The sequence below is a fragment of the Triticum dicoccoides genome, chromosome 6A, assembly GCF_002162155.2.
Source record: "Triticum dicoccoides isolate Atlit2015 ecotype Zavitan chromosome 6A, WEW_v2.0, whole genome shotgun sequence".
In the NCBI taxonomy this organism is placed as follows: Eukaryota; Viridiplantae; Streptophyta; class Magnoliopsida; order Poales; family Poaceae; genus Triticum; species Triticum dicoccoides.
Window position 1 is genome coordinate 183,279,347 of NC_041390.1, and position 27,076 is coordinate 183,306,422.

The following is a 27,076-nucleotide window of genomic DNA, read 5'->3' on the forward strand; positions in this document are numbered from 1 at the left end:
CGTGCAGGTTATGATTCTCATTTCGGTGAATTTCATGTGATCGTCTTTAAGAGAAGAAATCTCAAAGTGGTATTTTATGGGCATGTTGAGGACAACCATTACGTTATTGATTTCTTGAAAGAGAGCACTCATTTTGTAACATGCCTAATGGCCAAGGCCGATTTGGGGTGGCTATGAAATCTTAGGCTAGCCCATGTGGGTATGAAAATTTACAAGCTCTATTAAAGGTGGAGCACATCCTTGGACTAACCGATGTGTCTATTGCCAAAGATCGTCCTTGTAGTGCTTGCATTGCTGGAAAACTGCATGAAAAAGCATAAGTTGAAGACTATCATCTCAATGCCGACGCCCCTTTGGATCTCTTTGGACCTCCATCTTATGATAGCTTGGGTGGGAGGAGGTATTGTCTTGTCATTGTTGATGATTATACAAGATATAGATAGGTGTTCTTTCTCAGTACTTAAGATGAAACACAAGACACCTTCATCGAATTAACCAAAACTTGTCAAGTTGACGCCAATACAATAACGAGATCATGGAAATTCGAAATGACAATGACACTGAGTTCGAGAATTACACTACGGACGATTTCGTTAGTGATGAGGGAATCAAGCATTAGTATGTCGTGACCTACACTCGACAAAATGGTGTTACGAGGAGGAAGAACCAGACTCTTATAGAGTTGGCTAGGACCATGTTTGATTAGTATAAATCTCCATACAGGCTTTGGGCCGAAGCCATCAACATTGCGTGTCATTCTTCATACCCATTTTTATCCCCACAAGCTCAAGAATGCGACCCCTTATGAACTCCTAATGGGAAATGGCCTATTGTCAAATGCTTTCGAGCATTCAGTGGTAAGTGTTTTGTTCTCAATAAGAAAAATCGACTAGATAAATTTGAGCCTAAAACTAGTTTGTTGGATATGCATCAAATTCTCATGATTACCATGTTCTTAATAAATCTACCAGGTGTATTGAGGAAACGATAAATGTGAAGTTTGACGAATATAATGGCTCTCGTATGGAGCAAATTTTTCCTATTGTTGTAAGTGATGAGGCTCCTTCACAAGTTATAAGTACTATGGGGATATGCACATTCGTCCATAAGAAATACCCCCAAGTTCAAGTAGGAGTAAGAGCCCCTCTTGTGGATTCTTTACAAGGGAAGTTATCACCCCCAACAGAAGTGCATAATGCTATGGGAGACCATGTACCTACCCAAGAACAAGATCAAGCCCCTCAGGTTCCCGAGCAAGATCAAGGGAATCTCAACCTAGTGGTAATGGACCAAACATTGAGCTCAAGTGCAAGTTCAAGCTACTCCTCACAACAACATCCTTTGGAGCATCACAAAAGGAGTAACTACTTGTAAACGTTTGGCAAATTTTTGTGAACATCCCTCTTTTGTCTCATGTTTTGAGACTCTTAAGGTATAATATGCTCTAGATGGCCTGGATTTGGTTGATGCTATGCATGAGGAACTAAACCATTTCACCCGCAACAAAGTTTGGTCTCTTGTGAAGAGGCCCAAAGAAAGAGATCATAGAGTCACTGGGACCAAATGGGTTTTCAAGAACAAACAAGATGAACATGGGCAAGTTGCTAAAAACAAGGCAAGGTTAGTGGCCCGAGGGTTCAGCCAAATCGAAGGCTTGGATTTTGATAAAACCTTGCCGGCGCTACATGTCTTGAGTCCATACGTATCTTGTTTGCATATGCATATCATCACAGTTTCAAATTATATCAAATGGATGTTAAGCATGTATTTCTTAACGGTCCTCTTAGTGAGTTGGTCTATGTAGGACACCTCCCAGTTTTGAAAACTCGATCACCCCACTCACATACCTTGTGACATTTTTAGGCGAGAAGGGGTTTCAGATCAGGTTAATAGATTCCACTCTCAAGAAAGAGGGTAAAAGGAGAATTGTTTGTATGCCAATATCTAAACCGTTATGTATTTGGGGACACTGAGAGTAGTACATCCATGTATGCAGTGGCTTGCGTACGTTCAAAATTGTATCGTTGAACAGAAAGGCTAACAAACATGCATCGTTGAACAGAAAGGCTAACGGCCACTACCCGCCACATGCTGTCAATCATGTGAAGGTGGGTACAAAAGGAGGCACAATATCCTCGGGTTCTCAGACCGGGAGCTAACATGAATGATATGTATCCCTGAAAGCCAAAACAGATTAGCCCAAAAGGAAAAAACTACGCTCGCATGCAGCCGCTCCCGGCAGAAAACTTGAACGACAGCTATTGCGGCTGCCATCCTCAAAACAACGCATTTTCCTTCTTCGCTGGCCCTAACATATCTAAGGCGCACAACTATAGTCTGGTAAATATGACTTATTTAAATGAACGGTCAAGGTTGCACCCTTGCAGGAACACCAGAATCAAAGCTAGCTAGCCTAAAGGCTCAACCACTCAAGGGACCACATAACCAAAGACTCTGTCTATACCATCTCTATCACCACAGCGTCACATTGTTGCACCGCCTGCGGAACTTCTAAGTTTGGGGTATGCAATAGAGCGGCGCAGATTACGACGCTGATGGTTCTGGCTCTTTCCTCCTCTTCCCCTTGTTTACAACCTTTGTACTGTCAGCCACCATGGTGTTAGGCTCCTTGGTGTACATGATACAGTCATCAAGAGTGTAGATCCTGAGAGCGAGCGAGGATACAGTTGAGGTCTTCATAGCTACTGTGAAGGAGGACCAGTACCACCAATCATTCTTCAGGAACTCGGATTTTATCATATTCTCCAACACACTGGTCGCCAGTACCATCTGGAAGAGGCATAGATACGATTAATCAGTACAATGGATAATATCAGCGCTCTCAAGCATTTATTTTGTATGGAGATGATGTTAGAGAGCTCTTAATGGATACTAGATAATCAGCACAAAAATAATCATAAACACTAGTAAATAGATATATGTTTTCTGTGGCATGAAGGTGAATAAATAGATCAAGTCACCTCGGATATTGATTCTGCATGCTTCACAAAAGCACGCCATGAACGCCTTCTTATTTGTTGAGACTTTGAGGCTCTCAAAGCTTCCTCAGGCAACGCTGCATCTATATCAAGCAAATTTATCTTCTGCTGCTTTAGGATATGAGAGTTTCTTCCTATAACAGGCCTCAATGATGACTCCGGAACCAAGCCACCATTAACAGCTAGCAATCTTGTTGGCTTGTCTGTTGCAGAAGATGCTTCCTCACAGGAAGTACTATCAGAGGCGGGCTTCTTAGATTTTGACACATTTTCATCACCCGTGCTACCAGGACAATTTTGACCAGAATTGGACCCCTCCTGTCCTAACTTTTGTGCAGACATTGCCTGGCATTCCTCCAAGGAGGAAACCCAATCATTTGGGATATCATCTTTTTTGTTTTTATTCAGAATAACTGGAGGCTCAAGATAAGATGCAGGTGAAGGGACAAAAGATGGAACTCCATTTGATCCAATAAGTCCAATATCCTTCACTATCTCCTTGTTTGAATCATTTGTGGTAAATTTTCTGCAAATCTCTTCAAAGTCATATGGGCATGACTTCAGTTTTCTGGACTCGGCAGTGGAGCTCGGATCAACGGAATCCTTCTCCTTGACATCTCCATTGCACTTTCCAGCATGCTCTTCATACTCCGTTGATGTGGAGTAAGTCTCATGACATGCTACGCAGTGGTGTTGAGCAGGCCATATAGGCTCTAAGCAGTCACAGCGGCATGTTTTCTCCAAAATTGCTCCAGCCTTGGTACTGGGAAGGTCCATAAGCTGCTGCTCGCTGTTCGACCCCTTGGATATTGGAGGATCACTGAGGACAAAATTACCCAGGTGATAAAGATGCCGCTGCCACTGCTGGATAGCATCTTTCAGCTCCTTTTCCCTTGGATCGTACTCCCTTAGCCAGTCAACAAGACTACGGATTTCGTCATCCGATTCATAAATGACAACAGATGCAGAATTCCATCCTTTACAATCAGAAGTAGATGGGGGGTAGCTATTAACCATGTTAATGTCCCTCTCCTTGCATATCAGCATGCTTCCATCAGCGACCAGCAAAGGACGTTTACCAGATCGTCCTAAAACCCAGTACAATCGACCCAAGGAATCCTTTCCCAAACAATCTCTTCTGAGGGATGACATATTAAGTTGTGACTCTACTGTGCCAATTGACTCCTGCACTTTTGAAATCTCATCCGATAAAGTATCCATTTCACCATTATCAGCAGCTTGCTCAAGTGATCTAGTTGTTGACATTTTCAGATTATCTTGGGATGCGCTGGCATTTTCATCAGGCAACTCCCCACCCGGTGTACTGAGAGGTGTAGCTACTGGTTCTCTTTCAGCAATAGGAGTGTCCACCAAATTGAAGTTATCACGCGACCTTTCGTTCATAATGTTCCCTTCAATCCGGTCACTACCTGTCCCTGATGGTTGTTCAGAAAGTTCCAAAGACTTATTTTCTTCAACCATAGACATGCCATTGTCACTTTTGCAAGGTTTGCCAACATTTAGTTGCCCAGGAGGTGTCCCTTCAGCTGGCTGGTTGAGGTTAACTCCAGTATTACCTTGTTCAGACTCTTCAAGATGGTCTGATGCTATGGCCACTTCATTCTGTTGATTTTCCACAAGTCCAGAACAATTGCTAACGTGCTGTTCAGTCTTGCTCCATCTGCTTTGTCTAGCATATGAAGTCCTCATTTCCTCCTTATACTTCAAATCTTTCAATTCAAAATTCAAAGCACGAAACTTCTGCTGGAGGTCATTCAACTTATCTGGACATTTTTCTATATGTTCTCTTACCAGGACTGTGTTGAGCATTTCATCACATAGAAATTTCAGCATATTTATTCTCTGCATTTTGATGGTAAATGTTAGACACTGTAGGTTGTCACTTTGTCCACTATGAAAATCAGCACACAGATAAATTATTAGGTATACTAATAGAGAAAAGATTATCTGGCCAAGTAAAATCATATCAGGCCAAATGAGTAAATACACAATACCAACGTACTCCATCCACAGTTCCGTGCAGACTTTTAAGGAAAATCGTCCAAGACATCGGCTAAGAGCTAACTTTATAAAATCAAGCTCCAACTAAACCATCAATGTGGTTATCTAGAGTACGACAGTACAAAGCGTCAGAGAAAATCATTCCGCTTATCCCTTCTACCTTTTTCTTTGAAGACCTCTTGCGCCAAATACAATTATCTACTTCGGTAAAATACAATTATCTACAGAAATCATAAATACACCAAGCCAAATTGTTCTGTTTACACGGCAAAGCATATGCCTAAATAAGTTCAATCTGAGAATGAAGGGGCCCAAATTTTGTGTTGAAATTTTCTGAAAACATGGTCCCGTTTTTCAGGTAATAAGATGGCAAAAGAGCTGTCTTCTTGTCCTAGCATAGACTAGGGGAAGGGAAGTTCACAAGATGATAGAGTGAGGGAAGGGAAGTTCAAAAACGGATCAAATAATTTAAACTACGAGACCATGGGGTGCACCATAGCACCATACACATATGTTGACTTCATCTGTTTGCACAAAGTGCCACATATATAAGATACCCAACAACGCTTGAATAATTAACCTTATTTTGATGGTTGTGACAACACAGGGACAATCCAACAGACTAACACACAGAATATATGTGGCATGTAGAAGTTCACCGGAGCTAACACAAATAAAACATTTCATCTACCACTATGATGGGCGGGAAATTGGGAAGTGTTATAAAACATACGTACAAGTAAAGGAAACCCCAGGTAAAAATACCAGCAAATCTAAAACATGTCGATTTTCAGGGTGCCTATGAATCCAACATCCCTACCACCATAGCAGGACATACCAATCAGAAAATGTTGGTCTAAGTAAGGAATGAAGTCTGACCAGCTTAAATTTTGTATGAGAAAAATGACCCATTTTGTTTTACTGGTCTGAACTCTCAAGCTTCCACTTCATTTTTCTTAATATGAAGGAACACAACGAACTGTGCAATACACAAAGAACTAAACTTCCAAACACTAAACAATAGAGATATCTACTTGAAACATAGAAGAAAAAACCCATACCTCTTGTGTGCTAAGCTCCCAGTACTCCTTTTGTTCCATTGCTACAGTTAACTTAATAAGTATGTCGTGAAAGGCTCCTTTTCGTTGTCGTTTCAGATCCTGAACACCCTGGTCAGGATGTGATTTCTTTTGACCTGACATGCACGACGGTTTGTCGTGAACATGAGACTCTGCTCCTTTTCGTTGTCGTTTTGAATCCTGAGCACCCTGGTCAAGACGTGATTTTTTCTTTGGCTTCAATATGCACGATGGGCAGAACCAGTCTCCTTGTGGTATACGAGCTAGTGGTGGATTCAAGCAGTAAGTATGGTATTCCGAGTCACACTCATCACATAAGAGAACACTTTCATCATCTCTATCAATGCCACATACTTTGCAAACACCCTCCTCCCATGGAGCTTTAGGTAATTTGGTTGCTGCAGTCAGAATTTCATGTAGCTCCTCATGGATTTCTGAATCAGTATTCTCATTAGACAGGTGACAATCAAATTTCTGAACAAGGTCGAGCACCTGCACCAGCCATGTAAAAAGAAGAGAAATCCAAAAGGTTTATTAAAATCCCTGGTAATATAACTTAGTAAAAATTAACAGTAAGCTAATATATACTCAAATCAGCATAGGTAATCCCAATAAGATTGTATAAAGCTTACTCAGTGACCCATTTATTTTATTTTCTAGTTGCAATATCATCTTGATCATAAACGCATGTGAAATGAAATTATGGAATCGCATGAGATAGGTTGACTAAATCACGTGAGATAGATTGATAAAGAAAGGGATAACAAACCTCTGTCTTATATAAGGATTCAAGACTCTGAGACAATTCTGCAACCATTTCCACTACATCAGCTCGATCAGCAAATGCAGTGTGCAGATTACGGATTACCTGCAGGTAAACATAATGGCATCATAATTTGACCAGGGAACTAAATATATATACTGCTCAATTATAGAGACATAAACAAATGAGTTCTAGTAGGTTCACCAAATATAATATCAAATTTGCTAATGTAGCTGTGCTCATGAATCATGAATGAACGGGAATCATTCCCAACTTTTCTGAACCAAACAGATGTGTCTCATGTACCAACTTAGAAGCTCGGGATGTTCAATTCAGCACAACACTTTACCTTTTTTGTGCATGTGTAACATCCCTTGAATGGACATAAACCAACGCACATCAAAGTTTATGAATATATACAATGGCAATCAATAAGGAAACAGCCGTCAATAGAAACGAGAATAAGAATCGCTCATGGATAAACAGGCATTACTACATTGCCAACATGAATAGCAATGATATACATAGATATCATAAGCCTTAAAATTAGGCTTCTGTCTATTGTAAATTCGTACTGCAGCAGTCAATGGGCTTAGTTTAGCATGAGAAGCAGTTAGTGCACTCATGCCAGCTTTAGACCTGTAGTAGAATGCACACTCAACAGTAAACTGGTGTAGCATCATATAACCAAAAGCCCACTTAGGGAAACCCAGACGAGACACTTCACAGTAAACTTTGATGTGCCCGGGATTGCCCGGGATCGCGCCCGACCCACGGCGGTCGTTTCAGCAGGGAAATATTACACGTGGATCACAATTTGAATATTTGGTTTGGCCCAGGGCATGGAAAGTACCGGCCCAAACCACGGCAATCCACTCTGTTCCATAGGGGCCAAAAGGATCGGCTCATCCTCGTGGAACTGATCCACGACGAGAAGAGAAGGAGCGGTGGCGCGCGAACCTACCGAGGCGAAGGGGCGGCGGCGCAAGAAACAGCACCGAGCAGAGCCACCAGCGATGCCTCTGACGATGGTCGCCTTCTCTCCTGTAAGTATGTACCTCTGCCTCCTTCCCTTCTCTATTCCTTTGATCTCCTTTTCTCCTGTATCTTGCGTAGTAGAATCGTCAATGAGCAGGGCATCGGTGCTGCTGGTAGCGAAGATGACGACGGTGACGATGGCAGCCTTCTCTCCCGTAAGTTATCTCTTTTTTTTTCTTGCCCTGGCCTGAATCCTTCCCTCCCTCTCCTCCTGCTGCACCGCAGCACCGTCGCCAGCGACGGACAAGGCGGGGCCGTGGGGCTTCCGTTTCATTCCTTCTGTGATGGAATAGTAGTTATTTTGTCAAATCTGTGTGGCTCCAAATTAGGTTCTCATGTGGAGACTTGTTAGGTTCCCATGTAGATCAAACACACGCACATGGCTCCAAATCTGTCATGTCTCTAGTAATTGTCTTTGCATTTCTTGGACGAGTAAGTGATGATAGTTGTGTGTGTAGTAGGAGCTGGCTGTGACTAGTTGCAAGAACAATCATAAGATCAAACACACACACGTCTATTCGTAGTCAGATGGTAACCAAAACTCACAGAAGGTTCATCTTTCTAAGCTGACATGTAGTCCAGTATTAAATATGTGCAGATCTATTTGCTTTTGTCTACTGTTTTGATTGGAGACTTGTTAGGTTCTCATGTCTAAAGATATGTTAGGACTTGGAATTTCTGGACTTTCACCTATGTGCATGTTTGTAGCCTCTAGTACAGTTGCTCTCCACTGTCCTTGTAGTTCATTGTGACTAGTAGTTGGACACACACATTGAGCAAAACTTGCATTATTAATGGCTGCTAGAATAGGTTGACTCAGTTACTTGTCTTTGCAAATTTCCGTAGTTTGTCCCCTGCGTTTTCTTGCAGTTATACTCTTCTTGGTTGCTGTCCAAATTATATGTGGATATATATCCTAATGAATATGTAAGGAATGCATGGATACTATTAGTAGATGGGTAGGTTTCTGACCCGCTAACACTTCTAGTAAGATTAAACATGGGTTACTTGGGCTCTACCAGTCTAGCCGTAGAACAAAACTGAGCACCTCTTCAACTTCAAAGTTATTATGGTTGTTTTGGTATGGTGGGGATTAAGCTTTCCTTTTATTTTGTATGGTTGTTCTAATCAACTTGAAAGTTATTGTGCATCCTCAAAGTTTGCATGGTTTCTTGCGTTGCAAAATTGGTTTGATGTTGTGACGCGTCCTGTAGAAATGATGGGGTCTGTCTAATGATGAGTTCATGACCCTTATTCTGTTTTACTTGAACCAGAAATGCCACCTGAAGAACAAGGATGTCAGCAAGTTCTTGTATGATACCTACATCGAAGAGAAGTGCACAATCGAGGAACACAAGTTCTTGTTTATTTATTTTTTGAGTGGATCACAAAAGTTCTGAGTAATTTGTACTGAATTATCAAGGATGATATGCAACTGGAGATGGTGTTTGTATCGTTTCGAGATGTTTGTCTACCAGTTTATTCATGTTACTGCTGCATTCTTGTTGCCATCTTGTTATATGGTGCAGACCATTTTCGTATATGATAGTATTGTGTATGTTGTTCAAATGTTATGTCCAAACATGTTGCTCTGTGTCATTTATAACTCTGAACTGAGTTTGGGAGAACCAAATGAGATCTGAAGAGGGGGGTTTGGTATGGATTGGTATACAGTTGGATTGGGTGACAAGCAGGGATCAGCCCAATCCCTAGGTGGATTGATTCCACTAGTGGATTAAATCCCTCGAAAGCAAACAAGGCCTTAGAGAAACCCAGACAAACTATCTCCAAAAACAGATTGTAGCTAGTCAACATTTCTGAAATTTTCTGTTAAAAGATAGAATGATGCTGAAGCAACACCATGATCTGGTGGTACCACCATGTCACCATCTAGCACAAGCTAATGCAACATGAAGTCATCCATGGAAAATCTGAGAAAATATCCCATGCGTATCACCATAGCATAATATAAAAAGGGTGTTAAAGAAAAACATACCTCTTGCACATCCTCAAAAAAAGTCTCCCAAGATCCACAGTAAGCGCCCATAGCCAACCTTGTATCAATTGTGCGGAAGTCCAAAGGGCGTGGCACCATACCAGAAAATCCAAGGATGCCCTCATCCTCATTCTCATTAGAGTTCATTAGAGTAGTTCCAAGCAAATTCCCAAAAAGCTTAGATTCATCTGAAGAAATGGCATGGCGCAGAGCAATACGACACTTTTTCAAGATAACCTCTGAGATGGAAATAGTTTTCCTTTCATTTCTTGGGTTTTCAGGTTTTTGTGGCACTATTACACGGCATGCCTCTGACAACACAGACAAAACAGCTTTCTGTAACAAGAAAAAAAATTAGTGTATTTTCCAAATAGTCCCCTAGTTATAAGGGTTCTCAAATTAAAAGATAGACAAAAGTATCATGGCAAAGAATAAGTCTAATAAGGCACCTAGCAAATACATTTCTTTAAATACAACATAAGTATGGCCGTGCTATGCACTGACTCCTCTTCTGGCAGCTATATATATAGTAAAACTTTGGTAAAGTGCAATACTGACAGCAAGTTCATGTTAACCGAAGTTTCCTGCTCGGCCTATATAAGCAAAGACATGTAAATACAAAATACATCATCTGACTGATTTTCAAGTTTTCAAACAAAATTCGCATTTCTGTCATCCTTTTTAAGGGATACAATACTTCGTAACAAAAGAATTGTCAGGGGAACTAGAAAACGGAATTTATGTATTCGTCTTGCCGGCTAAGAGCAAAATTCATGAGTAGTTCTAATCTAGACTGCAACCCACACAACAAATGGTAATAAAACATAAACTAATACAAACTCATACTTATATTTTGCAACTCGTTACTTCTTACGAGAAAAACACCATAAGCATTGCAGCTCGATGTATTAGTAAAATAGTTTTTTAAGGGACAGAGAGTGGGTCAAGGCTAAAAGAAGGAAAATAAACGCAGTCTAGAACAGCAATAATCATATGACTGCAGCCTGCAGGAGCATTACTAACCTTGGTTGGTCCAGATGCATTACCCTTGTAGACCTCTTTACTTATCGAATGTTCCAAAATTTTCCTTGCCCATTCTGGTGGTTTTCGATCCAAAGCTTCATAAACACACTTTCTAATTCTTGTTCCCACATTTGTCGGTAATTTTCTCACCGGCTCTAGTGGTTCTGCCCAATCTGGCAATGTTCTATTATCAGCAATAGGCACCTCAGCAGAATCTATCATACCAGTGTATTTGTAATCCATCATAAAAACCTTGTTTCCTTCACTTGATAGAGAACTGCATATCAAATTTTCCGCCTCCAGAAGCAGCTGAAAATACAAGACATTAATTACAGTGCAGCAAAAATACACATAAAAATTTATCATCATCTAAAATAAGAACACAGGAAATTTTATAATATCTCTTAGTGAGCGAACAAAAAACTATAGATAAATTATACAACAAACGTAAAACAGCATCCTTATAAATTATATTCAAAATTCTCAAAATATCACACAGCTGGACAAGGAATTAATGTAGTCAAGATGTCTCCATAGATAAGATTTAACAACAAAATTTCTGCAAACAGGTGGAAAAAAAAGGGCAACCTGGTGCATGTAGCTCCCGCTTGCGCAGGGTCCAGGGAAGGGTCCGACCACTTTGGGTCTATAGTACGCAGCCTTTCCCTACATTTCTGTAAGAGGTTGTTTCCAGGACTTGAACCCATGACCTCATGGTCACAAGGCAGCAGCTTTACCACTGCGCCAAGGCTCCCCTTCAGGTGGAAAAACTCTGAATAAAATCATAGAAAAAAACAAATGGGCAGAGTCTCTCAACTGATTATACCCGACTTGCTAGGCTTGTACATACATCTTTCTATTATACTACAAAGTACATATAAATACAGAGTAATGGCATTCCCTGTTGTTTTACCGTAAAAAACGGAAAGCGGTACCGATGGTGACAGCAACCCAAAAAAACAAGTTTTTTTCCTAAGCAGAATAAAACAGGGATATGTCTTATTTCCCTCATGGAAACAACATAGAAACATACTATTATGAAGAGTTAATGTGGGTAATATAATTGTACGGGGTTGCAATCAAAGCAAATATTATTAAATAGAAATAAGAAGTTAAAAATCCAAAAACAGATAGCAAATAACCATAGCATACAGCAATCTAAAGACTGCAACTCATGTCTGACTGAAGAAGGAAAGGAAGGCATGATCCAAATGAATCACAAGTTTAGCTAATTGTATAAGTATAAAATGCTTACCAGGGCATCCTTCTCCATGCCGGCAACCCCAGGTACTGCTCCGCACAGTATGCCACCATCACCTTGTAGGCAGCGGAATAACTTCACCCCTTCTCGACTGGAAATGTCAGACACGTCCATGCACCCATTTATGGAAGAAATAGCTAGCATGTACCTTCTAGCCAACTCGGGCCAAGTCAACTTGTTAGCAGTTAGCATATCAAAGTTAAATTCCTTTGTTGAAATGAGGCTCTCAGTGTCCTTCTTTCTTCCACGCCTGGGTTTTGATTCTTTGGGGTCAATGTTTGGATCTACAAATACGGCAACCTTTGACAGTAGCTCACCAAAAAGAACCTTGAAGAGTGCAAGGTGAACTCCAGGCAATACTACACCAGTGCACCTCCCAAGTGTCTGCGCTGCCAATTTATCTTGACCAGCTTCCTTCATAGAAGAAGTTTCCACAGGAATAAACACAGACACAATCTCTTCATTATTGGATAGACCAGATTCACTATTTGAATGTGATATAGAAACATTAGCAGGGGAATTCATCGGTGAAGAGTAATCCCTACATTGTTGAATGCCCTTCAACAATGTTTCTTTCTGATTTCCACAAACTGGCCATGGGTCAACAAGTTCATCTTCCAATTGTTCATATGAAGGCACTTCTTTGAGACCAATGATTTCAGCAAAACGCCCCAAGAACTCCCATATCTACAAGAATATTTCAATGAGAAGATGGATGCAAGAATAAGAAGGAAATGCACAACTGTGTAAAGATGTGTTTCTTCAAATAGTAGAACCAGTGAAAGATATGCAGGAAGCCTGTGCAGGGTGTGCGCCTGCACAGGCCCTCCAAATCAGAGGGGGCCCAGATTTGATTAAGTACTACTAGTAATAATTGTTAATCATGCAATGATAAAAAAATGTTAATCCTGCGTTAACAGTACTAGTGAGAAAGCACTTGCAATGCTATTTGATAGTTGTACACCGAGAACTGAGACAACTACAGTCTACAAACTCCACCTCACACACATCTCCCCCTTCCTTCCTTCCACTCGCTCCCTCTCTCTCTCTCTCCTATTCAAATTGGAGACTATCTCCATCAGTCCATCTTTCCTTGACTAATTTCTTTGCAATTCCCCAGAATGAATCTATTATCAGCAATGAATAGCTAGTACGCTTCCTGTCAATCTCCCACCTACCCCATCAATAATTGTTCGGTGAAGAGAAATTCAACTTCTTTTTAACAATTGATAATATTTGAAAAAAAATGTTTATAAAGACCTAATTGAAGATTATGTACACCTTACATTCGAAATAGATGACAATTTTGGAACAAGCAACCTTGACTGCTAATCTCTGTATAAATATGGAGCAGGTAACTATAATAAAAAAAATCCATGTCAAATGTATTGGCACTTTTTTTAACAAACTCAAAAACCTTTTGTTATTAGCGGCAAAGATATAGATTTTTGACTCTATATTTGTAGGATATTTCGGAACGTAGGTGAGTAGTATCAAACAATGCTAAAATGATGCCACCATATGCGAAAAATCAAGTCATTCGGGGCAAGATTTGTTTTTTGATAAGATACAATTCTTTGAGCAATTATATTAGTGATATGAACCATATCTTTCTTTTTTGGAATTCCATTTCATTTTTTTATTAGCGATATGAAATATAAAACTTGTTCTCACAGTTAATTATGTACTCCCTCCGCCCCATATTAATTGACGATCAAATGGATGTATCTAGCACTAAAATACGGCTAGATACATCCGTTTGAGCGTCAATTAGTATGGGACGGAGGTAGTAATACTTAGGGCCAAAATTTAATTTTGCACAGGGCCTCTAATTTCTCAGGTACGACCCTGCAGATATGTAAAGAGCTACCTGGAAAACATCTCCCGCCGATTCTGGTGGAAGCTTATGGCTAATAGGACGTCCCGGAGGTAGCTCACGGATGCTAGAACTGCTGGGCTGAACATGATCATGTAGCCCAGTCACCGCACCATGTCTATCATATGACATATCTCCATTACTTTGGCCATCTTTATGCACAGATATAAGTAAACCACTTGCAACTGTCATAGAAGAGTGAAATTCAGCCCTATTGCACAAGAACTGGTAGTTTATGCAAGACCTGGATCTAGGAAGAGACTCCACAATTTCTTGAACAAATTCCAAATCAAGCCCAATTCTATCATGGTATAACCACTTCTTCAGTAATGTATAAGTAGATTCCACATCATTCTTCTTTTCTATAATTCGTGGTATACTGGGGCCATTGGATGAGCAAAATCTAGTTAAGGGAGCGTAAGGACCATCAAAGTTCTGACATCCACTCCCCTTGTTTAACAAATGATTTCCACTACTATGTGTGCATGAGAAGACCAAATGCCCATGTTCCTTGTACATTTTTTCACAAGCTTCCACCATAGCACAAGAAATCATCCTCCATACTGAAGAGGATGATGTTCCCTCAAATGTAAACTCACCAATTTGGTCATTAATATTGGCTTCCTTACTTGGTGGAACATTCTCTGAATTTGAAGGTAGTATTTGTGACACCATATTTGAACTCTGTACATCATTGCAACCCAAAGAAGTCATTTTATCCTCTGTATCATTGGTAAGACATGATAAGAAATCTTGATTGGTCTCAGAGGGAACATCCCGGATCATATAAAGATCATCATCCATATCATTAGCAGCATCTCCAATAAAACTGCTACTTTCCTTTGTTTCAATTGTATCAGCCTTTCTTGCACCATTCTGAGAGAGAATGGTCGAGGCTTCTGGAAGGGGGAACGCTGAGCATGGTAACCTTCTGACCTTAAACAAAGGCCCAAAACTCCCTCCATCACACACCTCACACTCAAACAGTGAACCAGTAACTCTATCATGCCAGTAAGACGTAAAACCCACTGGCCATATCTGGTGGCAATTGTGGTAGCTTGCCTGTTTATCAATTTCTCCCAAGCTAGTTATAAAGAAATCTTGATATTGAACAGGTAGGCCAACCTAGAGAAACAACACAACAAAGTAATATTTATCAAAATCAGTGCCAAAGTGAACGTAAGATACAAGAACTGCAGTATAAAATGAATAAATAAAGGCTGTACCAGTGGGAAACAATAACATCTAAAATGGACACTGGATGAAGAAACAAATCGGAAACAGTTAATGAGATACTCACACTGCGATGATGTGGTTGACGGTTGCAATTTTCCGCAAGAAATTTTGGAGGCTTTAGTGGATTTCTTTCTTCTGTAGGACTCGGGGCTGTTGCTTTCATAAAAAATGATGGCTCCATCAAAATGCTGGAACTTACAAACTCGTGCTTCTCAGAAAACTTGGGCAATGCTGATGTTTGTGGAAAATCTCTTCTCCTGCGGCGTGTATGATTGGACCTATGTTCTATGTTTCCATCAGCAATGAAATTTTGATCCACAGGAGGAAATTGTTGTCTTATGCTAAAACAATGAGGAAGACCAAATGCTGGCATAAAGTGATTCCCATCTGCAACATGATAGCCAGAAGAGGGATTATTATAAGATGCACCACCAATGATGGTCAATAGTTACTTTTAGAGACGAGACAGGTATAGCTTCAAAATGTTAGCATGACCCATAATTTTTTGGAACTGGAACCAAATTTCCCTTTATAAACACATAATATGCCTAAGTGGCCACACATGCACTGAACATGGGGGCAAGCAGAAGTTGATCTTGATGGTTAGCACAGCAAATTGCTGTCTAAAAAGTTACAGTGCATAAAAGGTGTGGAAAATCCCCAACAGAAAGCAAATACATCTCTCTTGCAGTACATATGATTGCTCTAATATCCTTACCAAAAGGAGTTGTATTATTCAATTGCAGCCCCTCGAAACGTGGAGTAGCCAATTCGGTCAAGTGAGCTCCATCAGCAACACTTACTCTGAGGATCAAAAAAATAATATTAACTCTCTTCTGATGATAATGTCTGTACAACAAGGGTTATTAGAAAACTTCCTATAACATTTCTGATATTATGCACCCAAAAACAGTACATCTTATAAAGTTTATCGCTAAATAGCTGCCACAAGTTACTTGTAGTTTCACTTTTCTTTGCAAAAGGTAGAATTTTCAAGAAATCAGAAGTTTTTCCTTCAAACAGATCTTTCAAGAATAATCAAGACAATAACCACTTGACAATAAAACAGCGAGCATCATGTAAGATAATGAAAGCACTGCTCTGTAACACAATGAACCGGCTAGAGTAAATGCAAGCATGCTTTCAGCGCTTATTCTCTTCAGCATAGCACATAAAAGTAGTCTAAAACAATGAGAGGACAATAACGATTTGATTGTTTTACAATTTAGTTTGCAGTACTACTGAGAATTATTGCGGCGCAACCTATTCAACTGTTAAGGGTATAAGCTTCTTAACACACTGTTATGCAAAGACAACTCGATTAAGCAAATTCAACTCCATAATAATCACTAAAGGTACAGAAGAACAATCATCAAGATAACTAAACATTGTACAGAATGATGGTGGGCTGAAAACAGAAATAGTTAGCTTCAAATCATGTTTGATTTTGAAGTTATACTGCAGTTATGTACTCGGCTGCAGCAATTTCGCAACCATCTGTGGATGGGCTACTGATGGGATCTAGTACATCATGTGGATTTAAGAAGATCAAAAGATCTGCTGAAGGAGAGAATGAACATTGGGGCAACTTTGTCCATGAAATCAAGAGAAAGATTCACCAAATAATATGTGACTAAAATTTTAGCATCAAAATAGACCAAACAAGGTGGGGAAATTGTACATCATCTATGCATGTACCAGAACTAATAGGCCGCAAGAATAAATAAAGCAAACTTTGATGTTTGTTACCAACTTCAGTACGCATGATCTGATGCAGGTATAACACTTCACAAAATTGCAAAAGTTGGAAATTCTAGAACTGCCCTCTGCACCCGCCCCCCACCCCACCCCCACCTCGTGCAAGGAGAAAGAAACCTAGATCTGCACCTCCAGATGCATAGATTTGCAGATCATCCGATCTGCCATCAGCTGAAGCAATATTCCAGGGCTGATTTGCAGAACAATAGCGAGGGCAGAATCAGGAGTAATCCCCAAAACAACAAACAGAAGGAAGAAAAGGCACGCAGCGCAGCCTTTAACCCCACCTGAGAGAGAGAGAGAAAAACTAGGTCTACCTCAAGATGCACAGGTTCACAGATCACATCAACTCCTGTCAACTGAACTGAGATCTCAGAGCTGATTGGCGGAAGAAGGGTGAGGGCAAAGTTAAGGGTTCTCGCTCTTTTCTTTTCCCTTCCTGTTCTCTTTTTTATCAAGGAGATTGATTCTCGGGACGATATTCTCTTTTTTATCAAGGAGATTGATTCTCGGGACGATTGGTGTTATAAAGGGAAAGACCCATGGAGTATGTACTCAGTTTATCACCTCCATAAAGGAACATGAGAAAAATGTGCCATCACTACAATAAAAATATATACTTTTAACAAATTCCACGTCACCGTTCCAGCATGTATATCTTATAAGACTTGGCTGTATATAGACAATAAAGTAGAACAATTTGGTGCAGGGTCATCTGGTTGAACGATTTCTGTAAGTACATAAGCCTTTGTCTTATGTGGATCTAAATGTGATATTAAAACAAGTACACGAGAAACTGCAAAAAAGGGGCATGCATGAGGGTTGATGCGCGAAAGCATAGAATGCCACTTTCTGACCGGCATTCTTTTTCTTCAAATTTAGTCTGAAATATATCTTTTTGAAATACAAAAACCAAGCAATCTGACACGTGACCATGGCCCGGTCTCCAAAGGAGACCATCCTTGCAATAATTATGGAATAACATAACCAAAATAGGGAAGGAGTAACCTACAGTACAAGTCAGGTCAGAATCCATCACTAAGCAGTACATGTTTCACAAATGCTCATATAATCTTATATGCTGTATATGATATTGAAATGCTTTAATAAAGGAAAGGCGTCGCCTGCTAACAATTGGGTAAATGCGTATGAACTGATCAGAAAAATTTGCAGCCATGCGAGAGTTGTCATGTTAAAAGAAGAACAGAATAGATGATTAGTAGGTTTTCCATGCATAACTTGGTTAATGGATGCCCCTTCTACCTTAACAGCAACATGTTTCATATAATTTATGTCTGCCTATTTTTGCTACGTTTATTCTTCTTTATTCCTCATTAATGCTGTGCACCTTGTTGTAGTATTCCAAGATTATAAAATACATAGGGGCAGGCCCCAGGATTAACAAGCCTGGAAGGAAACCCAATAGTTTTCAGTGAGAAAGAAAATCATGGTAAAATCAAACCCAGAAGAAATTTCCTTAATAGTATTTGAAATTTGAATTCATAATGCAAAACAAGTTTTGTTATCAAAGTGGAATGTTCTTTAGAAATTCTGAAATAGTGAACCCCTTCTCGCATAAAAAAATAAAATAAAAAACTGCATTATACTCTTCCCCACAAGAATTAAAGAGCAGAAAAGCAAGCCGTCCGTGTAGAGAGCCAAATTACTGGATGCCCAACTCCATCCCCACAGCACTCTCCGGACACAGGACTGGAAACAGGACGGATACTATCTGGGCGATCCAAAGTCATATCCCGTAGTAAGCCATTCAAGAAGGCCATTCAATATCCAGCAGAATCCAATGTAGGACTTGGATATTTCATCCCAGAACAAATTCGGATTCAGAAAAGGCAGTATCTATAGTGAGAGTTCATAAAGTTGACCCTCTATTGAACCGTCAGCCAAAAAATGACCATAGTCTAAAACTTCAACTAAATCTAACCCTTTTGCTCATCGTCAGCCATCGAGGAACCGGGAGAGGAAGGGAGGAACCAGAGCTCACCTATGAAGATGAGGCTGGACGCGAGATCTGAGGGGGGAGCTCCAAGTCGTGCACTTGGGGGACGCGAGGAAGAGGAGATCCCGCTAGCACCGGCGGCGCGAGGTACAGATCCAGTCGCCGGGAACCTGGGGAGAGAGCCGGCGGTGCGGGGTTAGAGCCGGCAGCGTGAGGAGATCCCGCTAGCACCAGCGGCGTGAGGTACAGATCCAGACGCTGGCAACTTGGGGAGAGAGTCGGCGGTGCGGAGTGAGAGCTGACGTTAGAACCTAAATAAGCAAGCCTAAGCCTAAATTTTATAGAATAAGCCGGGGAGGGGGCAGCTTATTTCCACGGCCAGCAATAAGCCCCAAAAGAACTGGCCCTTACAATTGATGGGAGTGTGTGGGCAGGCCAAAAGGGCACGGGTGGGGTAGAGGCCCGGCGGCACATGAGAGTGGCTTTCCAGTGGGCCCAATCGAGAGGAGCGGCTGACAAGTGGACCTTATTAGAGCGAGACGGGCAACAATTGTGAATCTAGGCGATGCGAATGCAGCTAGGAACATGGGGATGCAGCGGCGACAGTGGGATGAAGACAATGGTGAGAGGAGGTCGGGAGAAACTCGAATTGAGAAGACCAGGAGAGAGATGAGTTGCGGCTTCAGGATTAAAAATCAAATCCCTAAACCTAACTTCTGGTACCATGCGAGGAAATATGCAACTCGTATTTCCACGAGGCCATAGGCTGTGGCCCCATAATGCAACGGAATTAAGAGATGATACTGTAGTCACCCACATGTTAGGGGATGTGATTTGGATAATTATTGAACCGGACCATTTGAGGATCCAATGTATAGATAGGACATGGTAATAGTTTTTTTTTACATCTAGACCCTATCTGCTCCGATTCCAAACCCGGCACACAAGATATATTATTCCTAATATCTGATGGTGTTAGGATTATGGAGTTTTTTAGTGAGATTATCCAACCCTCTTAAATAGGATAATCCAACTTCCATAGAACTTTAGTAACAAACTTGTCATACGGGTGTTACTTGTTTATGACATGGTATGCTGGCGTCCCTAGTGTTTTACTTGTGGAAGTTTACCGCCTTCTAGAGTTTATTATGTGCTTCTAATTGTTATATATCACCTTGTAGTTCTATATGCCCTTTACTCTTGTGATTTTGCTCGACGTTTAAATACTCTTCGCATGTGTGTATTACCCCGTTAACTTGTGTCTACTATCGGATGAGGCATTACGCTACCTGCCAAGTCTAGCTATGCGGCTGTATTTGTATCTACATCCTAGCGCTATCCGATTCGCTTCTGAATCCAACAAAATAATGTCGTATAGGGGATGGTCTGAGCAGTATCTGATCAAATCCACTGCACTTGCACCTGTAGGCTACATGGCACCGATCATGCTCCATGCAGCCAGATAATGAGTAACACCCTAAGGTGTGAAGAAGTTAATCATGAATCATATCATACTTATTCTTTGGCAGAGACACCAATGGTAAACAAATAGGCAACTCAATTAACCCTACCGTCTCGCCATACACAGACGACGTGATCCTCTTCTGCCACCCATCACCGGGTGATATTATGGCAGAGAAGAACATCTTGCAGCTCTTCAGGCAAGCCTCGGGCCTTCGGGTCAATTTCTTGAAGAGCTCCGCCACCCTGATTCAATGTGACACTGATGAGGCTGCGCCCACCGCCGTCGACCTCCTGGGCTGCCCCATTGTGGATTTCCCCATCACCTACCTGGGCATTCCACTGACGATCTTGCGACCCACTGCTGCCCAGTTGCAGCCCGTCGTCGACAAGACTGCCGGTATGCTCCCAGGATGGAAGGCGCGCCTCATGAACAAGGCCAGCCGCCTCGCATTCATCAAGGCACTACTGAGCGCGATCCCCGTCCATCAGCTGCTAGTGTTGGCACCCCCCCAAGAAGACCATCAAGGTACTTGAGAAAATCCAGAGGATTCCTCTGGGCCGGACGCACAAAAGCTAATGGTGGGAACTGCCACGTCAACTGGCGGCGCATCTCCAAGCCAATCTCGCTAGGTGGAATTGGCGTCCACGACCTCGAGCGCACCGGCCTCGCGCTGCACACGCGCTGGCTTTGGTTCAGCAGCACGGACAATACTAGGGCCTAGAACGGCCTTGACCTGCAGTTCAGCGCCGAGGAGTGCACCTCCGCCTCCACCACCATGCTGCTAAGGAATGGCCTAGGGGCCCTGTTCTGGGAGGATCGGTGGATCGATGGCACTCAGTCTGCGAGATCACGCCCCTCCTGTATGCGTGCATCCCCAAGAGCCGCCGCAAGCTCCGGACGGTCGCCAACGGGTTCCACACTGATCAGTGGGCACGAGACATACATGGCACCGTTGGCGTCCAGGAAATCGGCAAATACCTCCAACTCTGGTACAAGATCAAGCCCACAACTCTCTCCACCGAGCCGGGCTATCTAACCTAGAAATGGAGCGCAAGCAGCATCTACTCCGCAAAGTTTGCCTACCTAGCCACGTTCCACAGCTCCACCGACTGCGACACTTGGAAGCTCACCTGGAACTGTTGGGCACTAACGCAACTCCGATTCTTCCACTGGCTTGCTAACCTTGATCGGTGCTGGACCATGGACCTACTCGCTCGCCACGGCCTACAGCACCCATGCGCTGCCCCCTCTGCGACCAAGTTCCTGAGACCATGCATCACCTCCCCTCCCCCCACCCCCACCGGCCCCTTCTCTCGGCAGGTCCAGTATGAGACGCTGAGCTGGCTAAGGATGCCCTACCTCCCACCCGACAACGAGCCTTCGCTCAATGCTTGGTGGCAATCCACAAGGCAGCTCGCCCCCAAGCCTATGCTCAAAGGCCTCGCCTATGCGACCTTGCTAGTCCCCTGGATGCTCTGGAAACACCGAAATGATTGTGCCGTCAAAGGAGGTCACCCCTTGACGAATGACTTACGTACAAAGATCAAAGATGAGGCAGCCCTCTGGGCACGTGCCGGAGCATTAGGACTTAGAGCTATCACCCCCCAACTTGGGATGTCCACTGATTCCAAATCACAGATTGTAACTGCCTCCTATGAGGATTGTAACTCAAACCCCTTCTTTTCAATGCAATGAAACGCAAGATCTATTGTGTTTTCTCGAGGGGGTGACATAATGTGTGCAAGGGTGGCAGGGGGGTCGCCAACACCGAGGGTGTTGGTGACGAGGTGGCATCACGACATAATAGTCATCCATTGCTCCTTTATCATGGCCAACGTTTCCACCACACCCTCATATACGGTCAAGACATCTTGTAGGCGGTTTGATGTTCTCGAAGGTGTCCATGGGTGAGTATAGCCACCATATTGTTGTTGTTGGCCTTCAACTGGCCCCGAGGAGACTTGATGGCAAAATGTCATATGAAGGAAGATGCGTGGTAGTGCCTTGAATAGGACGAGGCACAAGTTAAGAGAAGAGAATGTAGCCTTGGGAGATAATTTCCCTTCATCGTTTATTGTTTTCCTCTCAAGCATAGGCTCTTCTGCATAAGTAGGAAACGCCTCTTAGCAAGTCCAACATGAAGATATCGGTAAATAGGAAAATCTTCAATCCAGGAAATATGGCAAAATGTGATCATGAGCAAACCAAGTATACCCTCAATCCTGATGATTCCCCTAGATCTTGCAATGTGGAAGTCCTCTCGGATGTAGGTTGTCGACTCACTATATGAGGTTACTCAATGACATGGCTCGCATCATGTCTCTTCCTTGGTTCATCTCCCCTACATGGCCTAAGGTTAGTAACTCCCTTTGTGTGGCAGAATCGTCACATGGGGGTTCACATAGATGCCATTTGCTACATAAGGGGATACCATGGCATACCTCTCCGAGAATCACCATCAATGCGTTTGTTGAAATGTAATGTCTCACGAGCTTAACTAACCGGTTGTGTAGAAGGTCCCACTCAGACTTCTATGAAGATGTACTAAATTGTGTCATGACTTGTTCTACTCATAAAATACATGTGACACTGACGATCAAACATTACCAGTGTTAAACCTTGATAGTTTGTTCCTCTAAGCCTTCAGAAAGTACCTGATAGCTCTTTAATGTTCAGACACAACAACAATTCCAATTTCACATCAAAACTATGTTTATAGTTCATCGAACGGCAGAAAGAAAGATGGGTTAACATCTCAAATCAAACCGTTATAAGGAGTTAGACCAAATGACCATCTACAAGTAAGGTCTCAGAAAGAGTTGCCACGTTAATGGAAAATAATGAAAATTGTTAAAGCTGACAATAGTGGCCACAAGTAAGAACATGGTGACGATAATTTTTTAGTCGCGACAATGATCGCGGACTGCATAGAAGGTTATACATAAATACCAAAAGGGCAATTTTACATCGGGGAGAACACGTCAGAGGCGAGAGAAGAGATTGGAGTTGGGCCATGCTCGATCTAATTAGGATGGGCCATCGGGAAGAAAAAATGGAAAGGATTCAATGCAGATGGTCACATAAGGAAGGGTTGTGACAAACTAAGGAAATTAAATTACTAGCTAAAGGAGACAAAAAATTGAGAAGATTTGTGTAGCTTTGGATAAAGTTGACGAGAAACAAAAGAACTCGGTGGAGTAACAAGTAACCATGGACATGCCAACTAAAAAGATCCTTTAGAGATCTAGCTAAAGAATGTGTAGCGAGGTCAAGGAGTCAAGGCCGACAATACTGAATCTGAAGAAAAAAACCTAACAACAAGAGTCATGTCCACTGATATTGAGCAATGATGCGACGATAACTACACAAGAGGCACCAAAATAGATTGCCACGGCGATACAGGTTAGGCACGGATGCTAACAGGAAGACCCAGTACATGTTTGTTTGATGTCCCATACATTGTAGTGTAAGAGAGATTAGGGATACTATCACAATGTTGTGATTCACAACAAATTCTAATCATAACAAGAATGTAGACGCAATTCAATCTTGTAAAGGATTTCTGGATTATGCGAATACAAAAAGAACTACTCCCTCCGTTCCTAAATATATGACGTTTTTGCAGTTCAAATTGAGCTGCAAAAGCGTCTTATATTTAGGGACAGAGATAGTAATTCTATGCGTAGGTGGCACCAGAGCTACACGAGTATTTATCCATCGACCATGTCAGCACTCTGCCCACCCTCCTTTTGTCTCTCTTACCATACCAGCTTCTTCCTACTATCGCTCGACCCACACGCCTGACAAACATGTTAAATTTGTTCTTCCTCACAGGCGCCACCACTGGTAGAGAGCTGTGGTGGAGCCCTATCGTGGTGTTGGTGTTGGTACAGTCGTCGACCATGGTTTTCCTTACCAAGCGAAATCTTTACACGGTGATGAATACACACGCTCTAATGGTGGAGGATGGTTTGTCAAGAAGAGTGGTGGTACAAGCGTTCGGCCACAAGTCACTATACTTGATCTCTCTCCATGATGGCCCTTTCATAAAAGTTGTATGCATCATCTTGTGCTCACATGTCCCTTGTACATGAGACATGATGAAACCCTAGCCATTGGACGAATCGTCCACCGTTTCAATCTCCGCCAATTTCCCTCGCCTTCGACAACCGATTTAGCATTAGGAAGTAAGGATCAATATCTGGCTAGGAGTTTAGGTGCCTTCTTTGTTAGGCTTGTGTTTGGAGGTGGTGGCCCCATGGTGGTCTCCCAACTCCATCCTCGCCCTAGTGTGACCATGATGATCTACCTCATGGAGCTAGTAATTCTCAATGCTCGCTATTTTGGGCTTTGCACCTTCTCTACTGGTTGTATGTCTGAGCAACAGTTTGGCAGGCTGCCTTGCAAGGGGTGTGTCCTCGACCACAGTGTTTTTGGTCACATTAGGTTCTCACCACTTGAGCTAGCCAACCCATGTGGCTCTTCAAAACCTATAAGGTTGGTCTGGCTTGTGCGGGTTTGATCTTTTGTGGTTTCGTCACTAAAGACATGGAGAAACATCAAACATTAGATCAAAAGGACCTTCATGCAACTTCCGGTTTTATCATGGATCTTCTTTGTTGGTGGCATTCCAGTTGTTCTGATCCATTGTACTATCGTCAATCAATCAATAAAACTAGCTCATTGTTCTGACAAAATCCCCATCTACCTGATCCTCCGTATAAATTTCCATCCGCAGCTCGGCAGCGAGACACCCTCATCGTCGATGCTTCGGTGCCTTCTACTCTATTACTAGTGATCCATTCTCCAATTAATCACACCAATCCAAATCTTCTCCTCTTCTGAACCTGGTTAATTAATTTACTGGAACATGCTAAGTGATACCTAACCCCAAACTTAATGGACCGAAAAAGAACCCACAAAAGAGTTCATGATTCACGCTAGAGAGAACTAGTTCAAATTTCCATACTAGAATTTTGAATAAAGATAATGTCAGACAACAATCTCATGCAACAATGCAAGAGAAACCAATAAGATACCTTCACAATGAAAGAAAAAAAAAGGTTACAAATTTCTCTCCTACAGATTGCAAGTCGTGGTGATTTTAAAATTTCCTAAGGCTGAACTGCATGTACCTGTCAAGACCGAAACATGCAGGCATCCTACTTCAATAAACTAATAACACAAACCAAATTTGTGCCACAACTAGAACAAAATAAAATTATCATTGCGCATGCCCTTATTGCCATGAAAGGGTGAAAGTATCAAATTAGCTGCAGTATCTCATACCCTGTTCTTTGTAGTAAATCAGGGAGAAACATGCAGCAACCACGAATTACTCAGTGTAATACCTAAATTTAGAAGCCACTAAAAGAAAATGCAACACCATGCTGCACTCTTACTAATGCTTTAGAAAGCCACTGCTACCAGTTGCTAATTATAGCACTTAAACCAAGGCATTCAGGTCTCAGTGTTATCAACAGTCAAGCAAAGCAGAAAAATCCAAAGAACATACCAGATTCATATGCTATGTTGATAGCAAGTGCATCTGTGTAATCATAAGAAGTAGCAAACCAAACATCAGCGATATATAACAAGGTTCAAACCATCATGACACGTTCTCGATTGGACTCAACATTACCATTTGCAAAGTACTGGCGTTTCATGAACAACAATCTACTTCTTAGAGCTAATATATAAAATTCGCTGATCAAAAGATCTAAATTCATAAGGAGATGATTAAGAGGGAGCTGAGATAACTGCCTGGTGATGTCTCCGACGGTGATGGCAACAGGATCCTCCCGTGGGGCAGCATTGATGTCGAGCGGCACTGCTCGAAGCTTCCAGCGCTTAGAGTGGGCACCACCTATCTCACACGCCGGGCACATCCAGTCCTCGTTCACGGCTACCGGAGGCCGCCGCACGCCAGGGGGGGTGGGCAGCGGTGGTGGCGGAGGCTGGCGCATAAGCGGCCCCCAGACGTGGACGCAGGATTCGTGGAACCCACGTTCGCAGGCGTCACAGATAATGGTGGCCCCCGGCAGCTCGGGGAGGCCGCAGGACGCGCACGGGGGCGGCGGGTTCCCCCACCCCGCTACTCCCGGGTGCTGCGCTGGAGGCGGCACCTCCACCGACGAACCAGCGGTCACGGCCGCAATGGCCGTAGCAGCAGCCAGCCTCCACGACTCCCCACGGTGGTACGCCAGCGCTATCTCGCGGGCCTGGTGCGCGAGCAGCAGCTGGGCCTGCGCGTTGGCGGGAGGCTGGGGCTGGGGTGGTGGCGGCGGCGGCAGCAGCAGCGGAGGCGGAGGAGCAAAAATGGGGGCAGCGAACCCGCGCGGCGGCGACTGAGGAACCGCCGCCGGCGGCGAGGGCGGCGGCGAGGGCGCCTCGTTGAGGTCGATGTCGAGATGTGGCGGGCGATCCATGGCGAACAGGGGATCAGGGGCGCGCCCGAGCTCAGGCTAGGGTTCGAATTCCGGGCATAGCGACGGGGAGGGAGGGGGGAGGAGGAGGTTAGAGAGCGAGCAAGGGAAAGCAGCAGCTTCACGAGCGAAGCACGGCTGGGGTTAAGGGAGGGGGGAGCGAGGGATTCCGGGGAGA

The 27,076-nt window shown here is 42.8% G+C and overlaps 1 protein-coding gene across 2 annotated transcripts; it reads right to left on the bottom strand.

Annotated features, from left to right (window-relative positions):
- Positions 1–2,000: 2,000 nt before the first annotated feature.
- On the bottom strand, positions 2,001–27,076 carry LOC119316515 (methyl-CpG-binding domain-containing protein 9-like). 2 transcript variants are annotated; one of them, XM_037590838.1, is made up of 11 exons: positions 26,237–27,076; positions 16,012–16,097; positions 15,358–15,680; positions 14,052–15,182; positions 12,176–12,868; positions 10,921–11,229; positions 9,898–10,233; positions 6,870–6,968; positions 6,083–6,592; positions 2,982–4,862; positions 2,001–2,790 (listed from the first exon to the last, which is right to left on the bottom strand). In XM_037590838.1, exons 1-11 carry the CDS (start codon positions 26,899–26,901, stop codon positions 2,545–2,547), a joined length of 6,279 nt encoding a protein of 2,092 aa, XP_037446735.1. In that variant the 5' UTR covers positions 26,902–27,076; the 3' UTR covers positions 2,001–2,544. The 2 variants fall into 2 exon arrangements, with proteins under 2 accessions (XP_037446735.1, XP_037446736.1); XM_037590839.1 differs by lacking the exon at positions 26,237–27,076 and adding an exon at positions 17,369–17,509.